Here is a 15,000-nt window from a genome sequence, read left to right on the forward strand (position 1 = left end):
CTTTTGGTAGCTTCATTGGTCGAATCATTTTAAAAGACGAGCAGCACCCACCTGGCCCTCTCTTTGGACTCGTTGTATATTTCTGAGATGACGCGATCCTTCTCGTCCATGTAGTTGGTGTGGACCTCTTCCAGTTTTCTGTAGCGTTTCAACAAAGTGACACTCTCGTCAAACTTTCAAATGTCAAACAACAACAAAAAATCATAGGTGGTCACAATTTTGACAATATTACAATATTTTACCGCTTCTATGTTAGCTACCTCTCTTTGTTTATAATGTATATTTTCTGCTGATCTACGCTCTATTTTTTGCTGCAGCTGTTACATATACTGTAATATTGTACATGCTCATTGTTATATATTGTATAAAATAAGGATATAATATAAGGACAGTGTTTCCCATAAACTGCCAAGATACCTGTGGCGGTGGGGGCGTGGCTATGGGCGTGGTCACCATGACACCATCGAGTAATTTGCATAATTTACTACAATGATATGATTTTCTCTAAAAAGGCTCAAAAAATGTATACTTACTAATTAATAATAACAGTTTTGTTTCAAACGTCCATCCATCCATTTTACAATATAATTACAACACTTTATGTACATATTTATATACAGATTTGAACAATAAGTTATTCACTGAAATATATTTATTAATTGTGGTTCTTACAAAAAATATATCTTATAAAATATAAAAGTTAAAATGTCTCTTAAAGCTCTGCCCCTTTAATTAGTGCATACTAAATAATTTAACTTTAGCCTACTACTACAACCATATTATTTACCAGCAACATAAAGTGAAACAGAGGCAGAGGTGTCCTGCCACAGTCAGTAACAAATAAACAGAAAACAGTAGTGGTCAAATACAAATAAGGCAACAAGAGAAGTATCCTACACTTCTCTTTTGTAAAGTAAATCTGAAAAGCCTATATGGGCATCTACATCAACTATATGATTTGCCTGAGAAGCTGGACAGGACAAAAAATATATATATATATATATATATATATATATATATATATATATATATATATATATATATATATATATATATATATATATATATATATATATATATATATATATATATATATATATATATACACATATATATATATATACACACACACCGGTATATATATATATATATATATATATATATTTTTTTTTTTATTATTTGTGGCAGACGTAATTCTTTCGTGGCGGGCCGCCACAAATAAATGAATGTGTGGGAAACACTGAAGGATATATCATTATATACTGTATATTTAATATGTCAATATTACATATGTTATATTTTATATTGCTACTATGGTACATGTTTAGTCTACTTTATACCTGCATTATCCTTTCCTTCTTTTGTAACTGAGCTACTGTGTGGAACAATTTCCCTTGTGGATCAATAAAGTTTGTCTAAGTCTAAGTCTAATGTGCTGAGGTGTAAATATTGCTGAGTTTATGGAGGCTGTTAGAGCAGGAAGAGAGGAGCAGCTGACGGAACGATCACAATATGTCAAGTGATGCTGTTTCACTGCAGTCCTGTAGGAGGCAGACATGCATATCACTCCTCAGCTCTACTGCTTGTAGAGCGTTCTGGGCAGCATTTTGCCTTTCTCGAAGAAAAATACCCTTTTCTTGCGTTGTTTTAGGCTGTTGGAACCGTTGAAAACGCAAAAAAGACGAACGCTTCATTAGAGTTCCTCGAGAGATAATCAAGATGGGCGGAAAATATCTTGACTTTGCAATCTATTCAATTGAATATAAGTTGAAAAGGATTTGCAAATCATTGTATTCTCTTTTTATTTACCATTTACACAACGTGACAACTTCACTGCTTTTGGCTTTTGTATAATCTTGATATTATTTGTACTATATCTTCTTCTTGTTGCATTTTTACTACGAGTGTTTCGTAAAGCACCAACTCGGCAAGTCTAAATAAAAGAAAGCAAACAACAACAACAACAAACATGGGTGTAGACGCAAAGTTAAATTGTGAAATGCAAACTTACCCGAGCAAAAACGATGCATATTTATCCAGGAGAGTCTTGATACCAATTTCCTTGACCCAGCCACACACAAAGAAGTTGTAGACCTCCATGTTTTTATAAGTAGAATGATGTCTGGAGCATCTAATAGTTTGACATGTCTGGAAACACGACTGACAGATCATCCTTGAGATCCCTCAACAAATATTTTTCAGATAACGCACAGGGATTTATTCCCTTGCACGGTTGGATTTTTTTGGCTCGCATCAGATAGTTTGCACTCTGTTTTCTGCACAGTCATGTTCTTCATTTGCTGGATCTGATGGGTAATTGCTAGAGATGTCCGATTATAAAACGCCGCTGTGTACACGGACGTAGGGAGAAGTACAGAGCGCCAATAAACCTTAAAGGCACTGCCTTTGCATGCCGGCCCATTCACATAATATCTACGGCTTTTCACATACACAAGTGAATGCAAGGCATACTTGGTCAACAGCCATACAGGTCACACTGAGGGTGACCGTATAAACAAGTTTAACACTGTTACAAATATGCGCCACACTGTGAACCCACACCAAACAAGAATGACAAACACATTTCGGGAGAACATCCGCACCGTAACACAACATAAACACAACAGAACAAATACCCAGAACCCCTTGCAGCACTAACTTTTCCGGGACGCTACAATATAAACCCCCTCCCACCTCAACACCGCCCCCCCGCCCACCTCAACCTCCTCATGCTCTCTCAGGGAGAGCATGTCCCAAAATTCCAAGCTGCTGTTTTGAGGCATGTTAAAAAAATAATGCACTTTGTGACTTCAATAATAAATATGGCAGTGCCATGTTGGCATTTTTTTCCATAACTTGAGTTGATTTATTTTGGAAAACCTTGTTACATTGTTTAATGCATCCAGCGGGGCATCACAACAAAATTAGGCATAACAATGTGTTAATTCCTCGACTGTATATATCGGTATCGGTTGATATCGGAATCAGTAATTAAGAGTTGGACAATATCGGAATATCGGCAAAAAAGCCATTATCGGACACCTCTAGTAATTGCCCCACTTGGCACACACGCAAGCACTCTGTGGCAGCCAAAAAGTGACTTAATATTAGTCCCTTAATATTTGATGAAATGTATCCCTATGGGAATTAAATTGGTTCGATGCAACACATCTATACAAAGTTTGTGTAAACTAATTAAAAGCTATCCACACGTTACTTGTTATAGGTATTTTTTCCTCTGGTGTGATGAACACAGGATATTCCAGAAAGTTAAAAGCCTCCAACGAATGACAAAATAGTTAACAAACAACAGTGGTGTCCAAAGTCTAGCCTGTAGCTCATTTTCTGTTGCTACAACACACCAAAAACCGGACAGTTAATGCTAGAATAATTGTTTCTAAATTATCACAAAAAACTTTGTATTACATTGTGTTCTTGACAAGACAAAAGGCTGTCTTTTGACACCTTCCAAGAGTAAGGCTCGTAAAACTCCACTGTGTAGGGGGGGGGAGCAAGATGGTGTTCCTGTGTTCTCTAATGTATGGTAATCAACAGAAGGATGTTGTTCTGGCCTAAGGACTTCAAAGCGGAGAGAACCAAGGATCTGCCCAATTTCCAGACGAACTCTTTTTGAAGTATTTTACGAACTCTTTTTGAACTATTTTATGGAACTCTTTTTGAACTATTTTACGACCTCTTCTTTTTAACTGTTCGGTAACCAAAGGCAACGCTGTTTACGACCCACTTCCCTCTGGAAGCAGCTGTGGTCAGGTGGGGGGATCTTTTGGCAGAGCGTGGTGCAAGACTGTACAGTGGCCGCGTCTCTCCTCAAAATTGAGTCCAAATTTAATTCTGTCTCTGTTTGATTCTTAGCTTCTTGTCTTTTTTAATAGATGTCATCAGTGTTTGAACCTGACACTTAATACCAACCGGACTCAGAAAATGAGACAGCTGAGAGTTTCACCTGAAGAAAACGAAGTGCAGTCCGATGCTGAGCGTCATGGTGAGGAGGCAGTAGCCCATCAGGCGGAAGTTCCTCTTACGCTGCCGCTCCCTCTCCTCTGCAGACATCTCCCTGGCGTGGGACTGGTGCACCTGTTCCCAGTAACGCATGCTGGCCTGCGCCTCTGCACTGCTGCTGTGGAGGAGGAAAAATGGCTCAGGGTGAGCAGGCCCATATGAATAGTCATTGGATGACCTTGGTGGACAAAAACTTGTTTGAGAAAACCCTGGAGGTCATGGATGGATGATGATCTGGTTCCGGTTTATAGTCAGGACACAGTTTTTGTGTTGCATTGAGGATTTTTTGTGTGGGAAAGGAGCAAAATACAACATAGAGCGAAGAAAAAGTGGCATAGAAGAATTTAAAGGCCTACTGAAAGCCACTACTACCGACCACGCAGTCTGATAGTTTATATATCAATGAGGAAATCTTAACATTGCAACACATGCCAATATGGCCGGGTTAACTTATAAAGTGCAATTTTAAATTTCCCGCTAAACTTCCGGTTGAAAACTCCTTTGGATGATGACGTATGCGCGTGACGTAGCCAGTGAAACCGAGGTATGGCTCCCCCATTGAAGCCGATACAAACTAGCTCTGTTTTCATATCATTATTCCACAGTATTCTGGACATCTGTGTTGGTGAATCTGTTGCAATTTGTTCATTGCATTATGGAGAAAGAAGCTGAGCAAGCAAAGAAGAAAGTTGTCGGTGCGAAGCGGAGTATTTTGCGAGGGAAGTCAGCAACACAACACAGCCGGCGTTTCATTGTTTACATTCCCGAAAGATGCAGTCAAGATCGAAGAACTCGGACAACAGAGACTCTTACCAGGAGGACTTTGACTTCGATACACAGACGCCTGTAGAGAACTGGGACAACACAGACTCTTACCAGGATTACTTTGATTTGGATACACAGACACAGACGCGGTACCGTGAGTACGCAGCTGCGCTTCCAAACATTTGATCGCTTGCCTGTACGTGCGTGTCACGTACGTAACTTTGGGTAAATATATAAGCTTTATGAACCTTGGGTTAGGTGAACGGTCCTTTGGGCCGAGTGAGTGTGTGTGCTGTGCAGGTGTTTGAATTATATTGGCGGGTTATATGGACGGGAGCTAGTAGCTAGGAGCTAGGAGCTAGCATAACAAACACCTAGGTGTTTTTATGCGGGATTAATTTGTGGCATATTAAATATAAGCCTGGTTGTGTTGTGGCTAATAGAGTATATATATGTCTTGTGTTTATTTACTGTTGTAGTCATTCCCAGCTGAATATCAGGTCACCCCCGGCTCTCACAGCATCTTCCCTATCTGAATAGCTTCAACTCCCCACTAGTCCTTCACTTGCACTTTCCTCATCCACGAATCTTTCATCCTCGCTCAAATTAATGGGGAAATCGTCGCTTTCTCGGTCCGAATCGCTCTCACTTCTGGCCGCCATCACTGTAAACAATAGGGAACTTTGCGGAAATGTTCAACTGACTACTTCACGCTACTTCCGGTAGGGGCAAGGCTTTTTTTTGTCAGATACCAAAAGTTGCGATCTTTATCGACGTTGTTCTCTACTAAATCCTTTCAGCAAAAATATGGCAATATCGCGAAATGATCAAGTATGACACATAGAATAGATCTGCTATCTCCGTTTAAATAAAAAAAATTCATTTCAGTAGGCCTTTAAATAGCAACACCAATCATTTGTGTCCCCATTATGCCACAATGCATCAAAACTATAGGTATGTCAATCAGCCACTGATCAGTATCAAACGATTTTCGTAAAATGTACCGTATTTTCCGGACCATAGGGCGCACCGGATTATAAGGCGCACTGCAGATGAATGGTCTGTATTCGATCTTTTTTCATATATAAAGGCGCACCGGATTATAAGGCGCATTAAAGGAGTCATATTATTATTTTATTTTTTCTAAATGTAAAAGACTTCCTTGTGGTCTACATAACATGTAATGGTGGTTCTTTGCTCAAAATGTTGCATAGATGATGTTTTACAGATCATCTTCAAGTCACTTTCTGACAGTCGCTTCGGGATGCGCCGTTTTGTGGGCTGTCTTATTTACGTGCCTCCACTTCGACAGCGTCTTCTCCCCGTCATCTTTGTTGTAGCGGTGTAGCGTGCAAGGACGGGAGTGGAAGCAGTGTCAAAAGATGGCGCTAACTGTTTTAATGACATTCAGATTTTACTTCAATCAATAACAGAGCCGCATCTCCTCATCCGGAAACATCAACAACACCCGAAATGTGTCCTGTGAAAAACCGTCCGACCGGAACTCTCTAGTAACTAAAGTTCCTTGGGTGAATAATGTAAACTCACTACACCGGTATGTTTTAGTGCTTTCATGGTGAGTTTACTGACAGATATAAGTAAGAACTTTACACTACTTTATATTAGAAATGGCAACAGTGGAGGATGAATGTCCCATAACAAGAAGATAGAGAAAAAGAAGAAGCTTATCGACTACAGCAGACCTGGGCATTCTGCGGCCCGCGGGCCGCATCCGGCCCTTTATACGTCTCTGTCCGGCCCGCGTGAGGCCAATTATAAATTACAAAATAAATTTTAAGAAGTATCTATTTCGAGTGTGCAATACAACGGTGCTGCTTTTGTTTTGAAAAGCGTTATTTGTATTACTTCCGTGTGGACGTATGCTCATGCGCGCAGCAGCAATCACAAATTACAAAATAAATTTAAAAAAACATCTTTGTCGTGCGTGCAATACAACTGTGCTGCTTTCATTTTGAAAAGTGTTATATGTGCGTATGTCCTGTGAGGGAAGGCGCACAGCGACAAGTGATGCCCGGTTATCCCCGAGACGCTAAAAAGAGAAAAGTTGATGACAAATGGCGTGTTTTCAACAAGACATGGACTGCCAAGTAAAGGTAAAGCCGTGTGCTTATTTGTGGTACACATGTTGCTGTGTTTAAAGAATATAGTGTAACGACCTGCTGAAGTAGATGTTGTCTTCTTGAGTTGCGTAAATGAGGAGTGAGGAGACGTGCGTGTGGAAGGAACGAGATATGTTGAGCTGTGTTAGTATAGCTTGCTCAATAAAAGTTTCAAAAGAGCGTCAGACTTGCTGTGCACTTCTTCCGGACGCTACAATTGGTGGCAGAAGTAAAACTTTGCGCATACTGCACTGTTTGTGTGCTACGTCATCGGGAGGTACGTGCCACGTGAGGAGCTCGCCGCAAAGAGAGAGAGACAGAGAGAGAGAGAGTTTACAGGTGCAGCCATGCTGCTTGCCACGGGGGGAATTCCGCCCTCAATGAAGACTCCCAGGTTTGATGGCAAGGCGAACTGGGAGGCATTTCATCCCACTTCTGACATCAATTGTAGCGTCCAGAAGAAGTGCACACCAAGTCTGATGCTCTTTTTAAACTTTTATTGAGCATGCTATACTAACACAGCTCAACTTATCTCGTTCTTTCCAAAAGGAAAACCAATCCTCACTCCTCATTTCCGCAACAGCAACGCTTCCTCCTTCTTCGCCAATCACCTTACAGGCGTGCTACGTTCACAACAAAGAGGATGCAGGATAAAGTGACAGAAATTGAAATTTTTGTATTGTAATATGCATCAGGAAGTGTTGTGTAAGAAAGTGTTAAAAATAAAACCATCAAAAGCCATCTGCTTTTGTATAAAGATAAGTTAGGTTAAATGAAAATATTATTATTATTATTATCTATCTTACGGTATATCAAAAATAATTTGAGCAAAATTTAATTGAAATATTGTCGGTGTGGCCCTCCAGCAGTGCTCGTGTTGCTCATGCGGCCCCCGGTAAAAATTAATTGCCCACCCCTGGACTACAGTGTCTGCACGGACTACAAAGGCGGACGTGCGCAAATTACCAGGACTTATGCAGACCCCAAATACAGATCAGCAGGTACCAGAAGGTAATAGAAGTTGCTTTTGCATAATATTGTGAACCAATCTTACCTTATACACACACCATAATAATACTCCTATGTTGAAGCACAGTACAATCCATCAAGCGGTGCGGCTTCATAGCTTACCAAAGTCCTACTAAAACATTTTGATAGATTTTTGAGCGCCGTGTGTAATGTTCTATATTTTCAATGGAACACATAAAATGTTGGTGTTGTTTACTTGAGTCATATTGCAGTCTAGGTGTATCTCTTATGTGTGACTGCCATCTACTGGTGACACTTAAAAAGAAAGTATGCAGATATGAACAAGTTAATAAGAGTCGAGAGAGAGAGGATAATATAAACGTTGTCACAGTCAGTACACCACATGTAAGAAGAGGGCGGATTGATCTAGAAATTAGTCAAGTAAATACCAAAGGTAGTATCAATACTAGAGTGATTAGGTCAATATTTTTATTTATATATTTTGTTTTGGTTAACTCGAGGCGTAATTCCCTGAACACAGGAGGACTTTGAGGGAAAAAAACTAACGAGTTTGCTTAGTTATTGCGTACTATTGACTTTGTTTTGATCAAACAATTGTATGTATACATGTATACATCCAGAAGCTGCAATACATACAGAATAGTGCTGCTAGGATCCTGTGGAGAGTGCGAATATATGACCATATCACACCAATTCTCAAATCCCTTCACTGGCTTCCTGTTCCACTCAGGATTGAATACAAAGTCTCTCTACTAACCCACCAGTGCCTCCATGGAAATGCCCCCCTCTACCTCAAAGAACTACTCACCCCCAAATCCTCCACACGACACCTCCGCTCTGGACAGGTTAACCTCCTCCAACCTCCGAGGACAAAGCTATGAACAATGGGAGACCGGGCTTTCTGCTTCACCGCTCCCAGTTTGTGGAACGCTATCCCTGACCACCTGAGGGCACCACAGACTGTGGATGCTTTTAAAAAAGGCTTAAAAAACCTTCTTATTAAAAAAAAAGCCTATTTTTTTAGATATATATGCATACTAGTTCTAGCTATTAGGCTGTCCTACTTTTTATTTTATTTATTTTTTATTGTCTTTTTCTTTTTTTTAATACACTGTAGCACTTTGAGGTTGTTTACTCAATTTTAAGTGCTTTTTACAAAGAAAATCTATTATTATTATTATTATGTCATACATGACGACAAGGAACTTGGTTAATATTGTGTTGATATTGTTCAACTGACAATAATACTCCTCATAAACAATTGGAAACATTTTTCAGTTCATACATGTGATCTGTATCAGCTGATCTCACTCATGGATGATCAGAATCGGCAGCGTAAAATCCTGATCGGAACGTCCCTAATCAATACATCATTTTCATGAAAACGTGTAAAAGTTGTACTCTTCGATGATTCAGTTGTTTGTGTGTATAACCACTCACACTGTAGGCATAATGGAGTTCACTTTTTGGCAGCAACCAGCAGTACAGTAGTATTTATTTATTTACAGTACTGTTATTTCAGGCCTCTCTAGTTAGCTGCCTAAATGGGTATCAGTAGGAACCAAGACAGAAAGCCAAACAGGAAAAGTGCAAAGTTGGCAGCGTGAGCGTTTTGCGAGGAAAAATAATTGTCTGTTACAAATAATATTATATCTAGCAGTGGTGCAGAGTGAATGTAGCCAGCTGTAAAAGCCATCATCTCCAGAAGTGCACACACTTTACTTTCAGAGCTTGTACTTTTTGTTACAGGTGGCTAACGAAGAGGTTCAGAGCAAAGCCTCAGGAGAGTTTTATTCTTGTCAGGTTTCACATGAACAGAAAATTAGGAAATTAGGAATTAAAGATTAAGATTAAAGTACCAATGATTGTCACACACACACTAGATGTGGTGAAATTTGTCCTCTGCATTTGACCCATCCCCTTGGGGAACAGTGGGCAGCAGCGGCGCCGCGCCCGGGAATCATTTTGGTGATTTAACCCCCAACTCCAACCCTTTGTTGCTGAGTGCCAAGCAGGGAGGTTATGGGTCCCATTTTTATAGTCTTTGGTATGACTCGGCTGGGATTTGAACTATGCCGTTTTACTGATAAATGTGACGACATGATTAAGATAAAACAGATGAAAAACGCTCCAATGAGGCAAGATTATATATTCTGTGCCTCCTATTCTCCTGGTCCTCTCATTAACCTCCCTCCAGCTCACTGTATACAAACTATATACAAATTGTATACAAACATGTGTGCTACTTAGGGTTGCAGAATTCCGAGAATATTCAAAGTTGGAAACTTTCCATGGGAATTAACGGGAATATATGGGAATTAACGGGAATTTAATGGGAATAAACATTGAATGGTGGGGGTTAAACTATGGAATTCTCTTTACAATGAGATAAAAGATTGTAGAAATATGTTCCAAATGAAAAAAACTATATAAAGACAGTACAATAAGATCATATGGACAGCCGAAAGTGTTTACATTTTGCTTTGTATTTATTATTTTAATAATAATAATAATATATTTTATTTGTAAAAAACACTTTACATTGAGTAAACAACTTCAAAGTGCTAAAGTGTATTTAAAATTTTTAAAAAAGATAATAAAAAATAAATAAAAATAAAAACTAGAACAGCCAAATAGCTAAAACTAGTATGTATATATCTAAAAAAAAAAAAGGCTTTTTTAAAAAGAAGGGTTTTTAAGCATTTTTTAAAAGCATCCACAGTCTGTGGTGCCCTCAGGTGGTCAGGGAGAGCGTTCCACAGACTGGGAGCGGTGGAGCAGAAAGCCCGGTCTCCCATTGTCCGTAGCTTTGTCCTCGGAGGTTGGAGGAGGTTAGCCTGTCCAGAGCGGAGGTGTCGTGTGGAGGATTTGGGGGTGAGCAGTTCTTTGAGGTAGAGGGGGGCATTTCCATGGAGGCACTTTACTTATTTTTTGTCTGGTTTTGTATTTGTTTTGTATCATACCGTGAGATGTATATTATTTTTTGTTCGGTTTGTACTTCATGAAGTTTTGCATTTGTTGTTTTTTTTGTGTGCTTTTTGTTTGTTTTCATTATATTTGAATGTTTTTGTTTGGTTTGTATGCTTGTGAATCCGGGCTATCCATTACCTACTTATTATGTTGAAGGGGGCAGGAAATATAAGATTTTCTCAAGTATAGGTGTGTAAATATGTGTTTTGTTGCTAAAGTTTAATTTTCTATTGATCCAAAAATGCACATCAATGAAGGAGATGAATAAAAAATTTCAAAAATGAATGAATGCTAGATCTTGCAGCATGATTATTAGCTAAAACAACCTGATTTCATGCAAATTCAGAAGAATTTCAACCCTCCACAGTGCATTCCTCCGCCACATGCGCAGTGCATTCCCAGGATGCTTCACACTAAAGCAGGGCTATTGAGGCCACACTAGTATTTGAGCCCAAGGACTTCATCCAGTCAGGTAAGTGTTGCTGATATTACTGGGGTAAATATATTTTATCTACGGTATTTAAGTTTAATAGAGGTGTAATTGCTTGTTACTGTATGACTGTAGACTACTCCAGCAGACTTCCACTCAAGCTAGCTAGCTGTTCCTGTACTTGTTCAATGATGTTGGGGCCAATATCTCTAGCTAGCTAGGTTTATGTACCACCACAGTCTCATAATGAACCGAAAATATTTCTCCGTTAGCCGTGATGCTAATTTTCTCTATGTTAAATCCCATTCATATATGCTAACAACGTTAGCGATCCAAATGTTCTTTTTTTGTGATCTGTAAAGTCACACTAGCAAATACTAAATCAAAAGGTGTAGTTTTCTCTGCCTTCTGTTCTGCTAGCCATTCTGTTGTCATACAAGAATGTAGGTTATGGTTTGATTTAGCATGCTGATTGAGTGTTCATTTATTCATCTAGCCTATTTCTATTCATTTGTGCATCAGTAATACATTTTTAAAGACTACTCCAATTGCTTAGCTGACTATCTATATCTGTGTGTGGCATTGCATTAACGTTTTACAAGAATAAATAAATACAAACAGAATAATGCCACGTATGAAAGAATCAATAAAGTACTATCTATCTATCTACACCATCTGATGTGTGGAGACATTTCACCCCAACCAATGTAGGTGGAAAGGCGGTGTACATTTGTAAATACTGTGCAAAGAGCTACGTCAAAAATGCCACAAAGATGCAGCAGCATGTAGACAAGTGCCCAATAATATATAATTATTGCAATTCCCCATTAATTCCCATATATTCTCAAGGATGGTGTCCAACTTTGAATAATCAAAAAATGGTCAATATTTCCAAACTTCCCGAGCTTAACTTCCCGTGGTAAATTTCCAGAAAGTTTCCGGACATTTACCGGAAACTTTCCACCCCTTTGCAACCCTATGTGGGATGTTCCAAATAAGTCTTTGATGAGCATTCCTCAACTCCACTCGAGATGGTCTCCTGCTGGCCCCACTATGAACTGGACTCTCACTATTATGTTAGATCCACTATGAACTGGACTCTCACTATTATGTTAGATCCACTATGGACTGGACTCTCACTATTATGTTAGATCCACTATGAACTGGACTCTCACTATTATGTTAGATCCACTATGGACTGGACTCTCACTATTATGTTAGATCCACTATGGACTGGACTCTCACTATTATGTTAGATCCATTATGGACTGGACTCTCACTATTATGTTAGCTCCACTATGGACTGGACTCTCACTATTATGTTAGATCCACTATAGACTGGACTCTCACTATTATGTTAGATCCACTATGGACTGGACTCTCACACTATTATGTTAGATCCACTAAGGACTGGACTCTCACTATTATGTTGGATCCACTATGGACTGGACTCTCACTATTATGTTAGATCCACTAAGGACTGGACTTTCACACTATTATGTTAGATCCACTATGGACTGGACTATCACACTATTATGTTAGATCCACTAAGGACTGGACTCTCACACTATTATGCTAGATCCACTATGGACTGGACTCTCACTATTATGTTAGATCCACTATGGACTGGACTTTCACTATTATGTTAGATCCACTAAGGACTGGACTCTCACACTATTATGTTAGATCCACTAAGGACTGGACTCTCACACTATTATGCTAGATCCACTATGGACTGGACTCTCACTATTATGTTAGATCCACTATGGACTGGACTCTCACTATTATGTTAGATCCACTAAGGACTGGACTCTCACACTATTATGCTAGATCCACTATGGACTGGATTCTCACACTATTATGTTAGATCCAGTATGGACTGGACTCTCATACTAATATGTTAGATCAACTATGGACTGGACTCTCACTATTATGTTAGATCCACTATGGACTGAACTCTCACACTATTATGTTAGATCCACTAAGGACTGGACTCTCACACTATTATGCTAGATCCACTATGGACTGGACTCACACTATTATGTTAGATCCACTATGGACTGGACTCTCACACTATTATGTTAGATCCACTATGGACTGGACTTTCACTATTGTGTTAGATCCACTATGGACTGGACTCTCACTATTGTGTTAGATCCACTATGGACTGGACTCTCACTATTATGTTAGATCCGCTATGGACTGGACTCTCTCACTATTATGTTAGATCCACTAAGGACTGGACTCTAACACTATTATGTTAGATCCACTATGGACTGGACTGTCACACTATTATGTTAGATCCACTATGGACTGGACTCTCACACTATTATGTTAGATCCACTATGGACTGGACTCTCACACTATTATGTTAGATCCACTATGGACTGGACATTCACAATATTATGCCAGACCCACTCGACGTCCATTGCATCCGGTCTCCCCTATATGCGGTCCTCTCCAAGGTTTGTCATAGTCGTTCACATCGACGTCCCATTGGGGTTGTGAGTTTTTCCTTGCCCTTATGTGGGCTCTGTACCGCGGCTGTCGTTGGGGCTTGTGCAGCCCTTTGAGACACTTGTGATTTAGGGCTTTATAAATAAACATTGATTGATTGATTGATTGACATTTAACTCTCTCAGTCTTTTTGCCAGTTGTGCCAGCTTTTTTGAAACGTGTTGCAGGCATCAAATTCCAAATTAGCTAATATTTGCAAAAAATAACAAAGTTTTCCAGTTGGAACGTTAAATATCTTGTCTTTGCAGTCTATTCAATTGAATGTAAGTTGAAAAGGATTTGCAAATCATTGTATTCTCTTTTTATTTACCATTTACACAACGTGACAACTTCACTGCTTTTGAGGTTTGCATATGTGCAACCCTATTTAGTACATTCTGCTATACTAATGTCCATCCATCCATCCAGTTTTATACCGCTTGTCCCTTTCGGGGTCGCGGGGAGGGGGGGGTAACTCAGCTGCACACTGTAATGTAATGAGTGAAAATGTATTATCACCTGCTGCTGTGACTGGATGCGGATCGGAAGGCGTGGCCTCCCCCGCTGATTTTGAAGTCGTACTCCTTCCTGCTGGGCTCCTTGCTCAGCACGTGGTAGGCCTCGTTCAGCTGCACGAACTGGCCGTGCAGCGCCGGGTTGGACGGGTCGCGGTCCGGGTGCATCTGCGGTCGCACACCACGCGCGGGTCAGTCCACACTCACACAAATCGGCGTTGAAAAAGACACACGCAGATGCCGCATTGACGAATGTGCTCGGATATTTTCCTAAAAACATTTAAAAAAGGGTGATTACCTTTTTAGATTTGTCAAAAAATGCATGTTTTATTTCATCCAAGGTGGCATCAGATTTGACTCCCAGCAGGTCGTAGTAGTTTGCAGCTTTTCTGACAGGAAACAAACAGCAAAGTAGATGAAACATGAAAACACAGACAACTGGCAGTGTTGTTGATCTTAGTTGTTGGGTGTATTTGTCTAAAGAGGACATCTTGTCCACAAGAAAACAAGTTAAACGTGCACTTAATAAACCACAACATTAAATAATTACATTCCGCAGAAATGTTGTCTTTAAAACTACTTCCTGTTTTGATTGACACTGTTAGTTGGGTTAGATCAGAGGTGTCAAACTCAAGATCTGGCCCGCGACATCATTTTATCCGTCCCGCAAAGACCTGGAAATAAATGAAGGTGT

The 15,000-nt window shown here is 39.7% G+C and overlaps 1 protein-coding gene across 2 annotated transcripts in view; it reads right to left on the reverse strand.

The window, feature by feature from the left end:
- Window positions 1-15,000, reverse strand: part of dnajc4 (DnaJ (Hsp40) homolog, subfamily C, member 4) — a 30,775-nt gene that overhangs the window by 7,789 nt on the left and 7,986 nt on the right. Inside the window, exons 4-7 of one of the 2 annotated variants that reach the window (XM_062044243.1) lie at window positions 14,605-14,695; window positions 14,311-14,474; window positions 3,965-4,135; window positions 52-138 (exon numbers count right to left, since the gene is read on the reverse strand). In XM_062044243.1, the coding sequence (XP_061900227.1) occupies window positions 52-138; window positions 3,965-4,135; window positions 14,311-14,474; window positions 14,605-14,695 (513 nt within the window). Of the gene's footprint in view, window positions 1-51; window positions 139-3,964; window positions 4,139-14,310; window positions 14,475-14,604; window positions 14,696-15,000 lie in introns of both variants that reach the window. The other variant, XM_062044242.1, reaches the window with a different exon arrangement.

This window comes from Entelurus aequoreus, linkage group LG04 (assembly GCF_033978785.1).
Source record: "Entelurus aequoreus isolate RoL-2023_Sb linkage group LG04, RoL_Eaeq_v1.1, whole genome shotgun sequence".
Taxonomy (NCBI): domain Eukaryota; kingdom Metazoa; phylum Chordata; class Actinopteri; order Syngnathiformes; family Syngnathidae; genus Entelurus; species Entelurus aequoreus.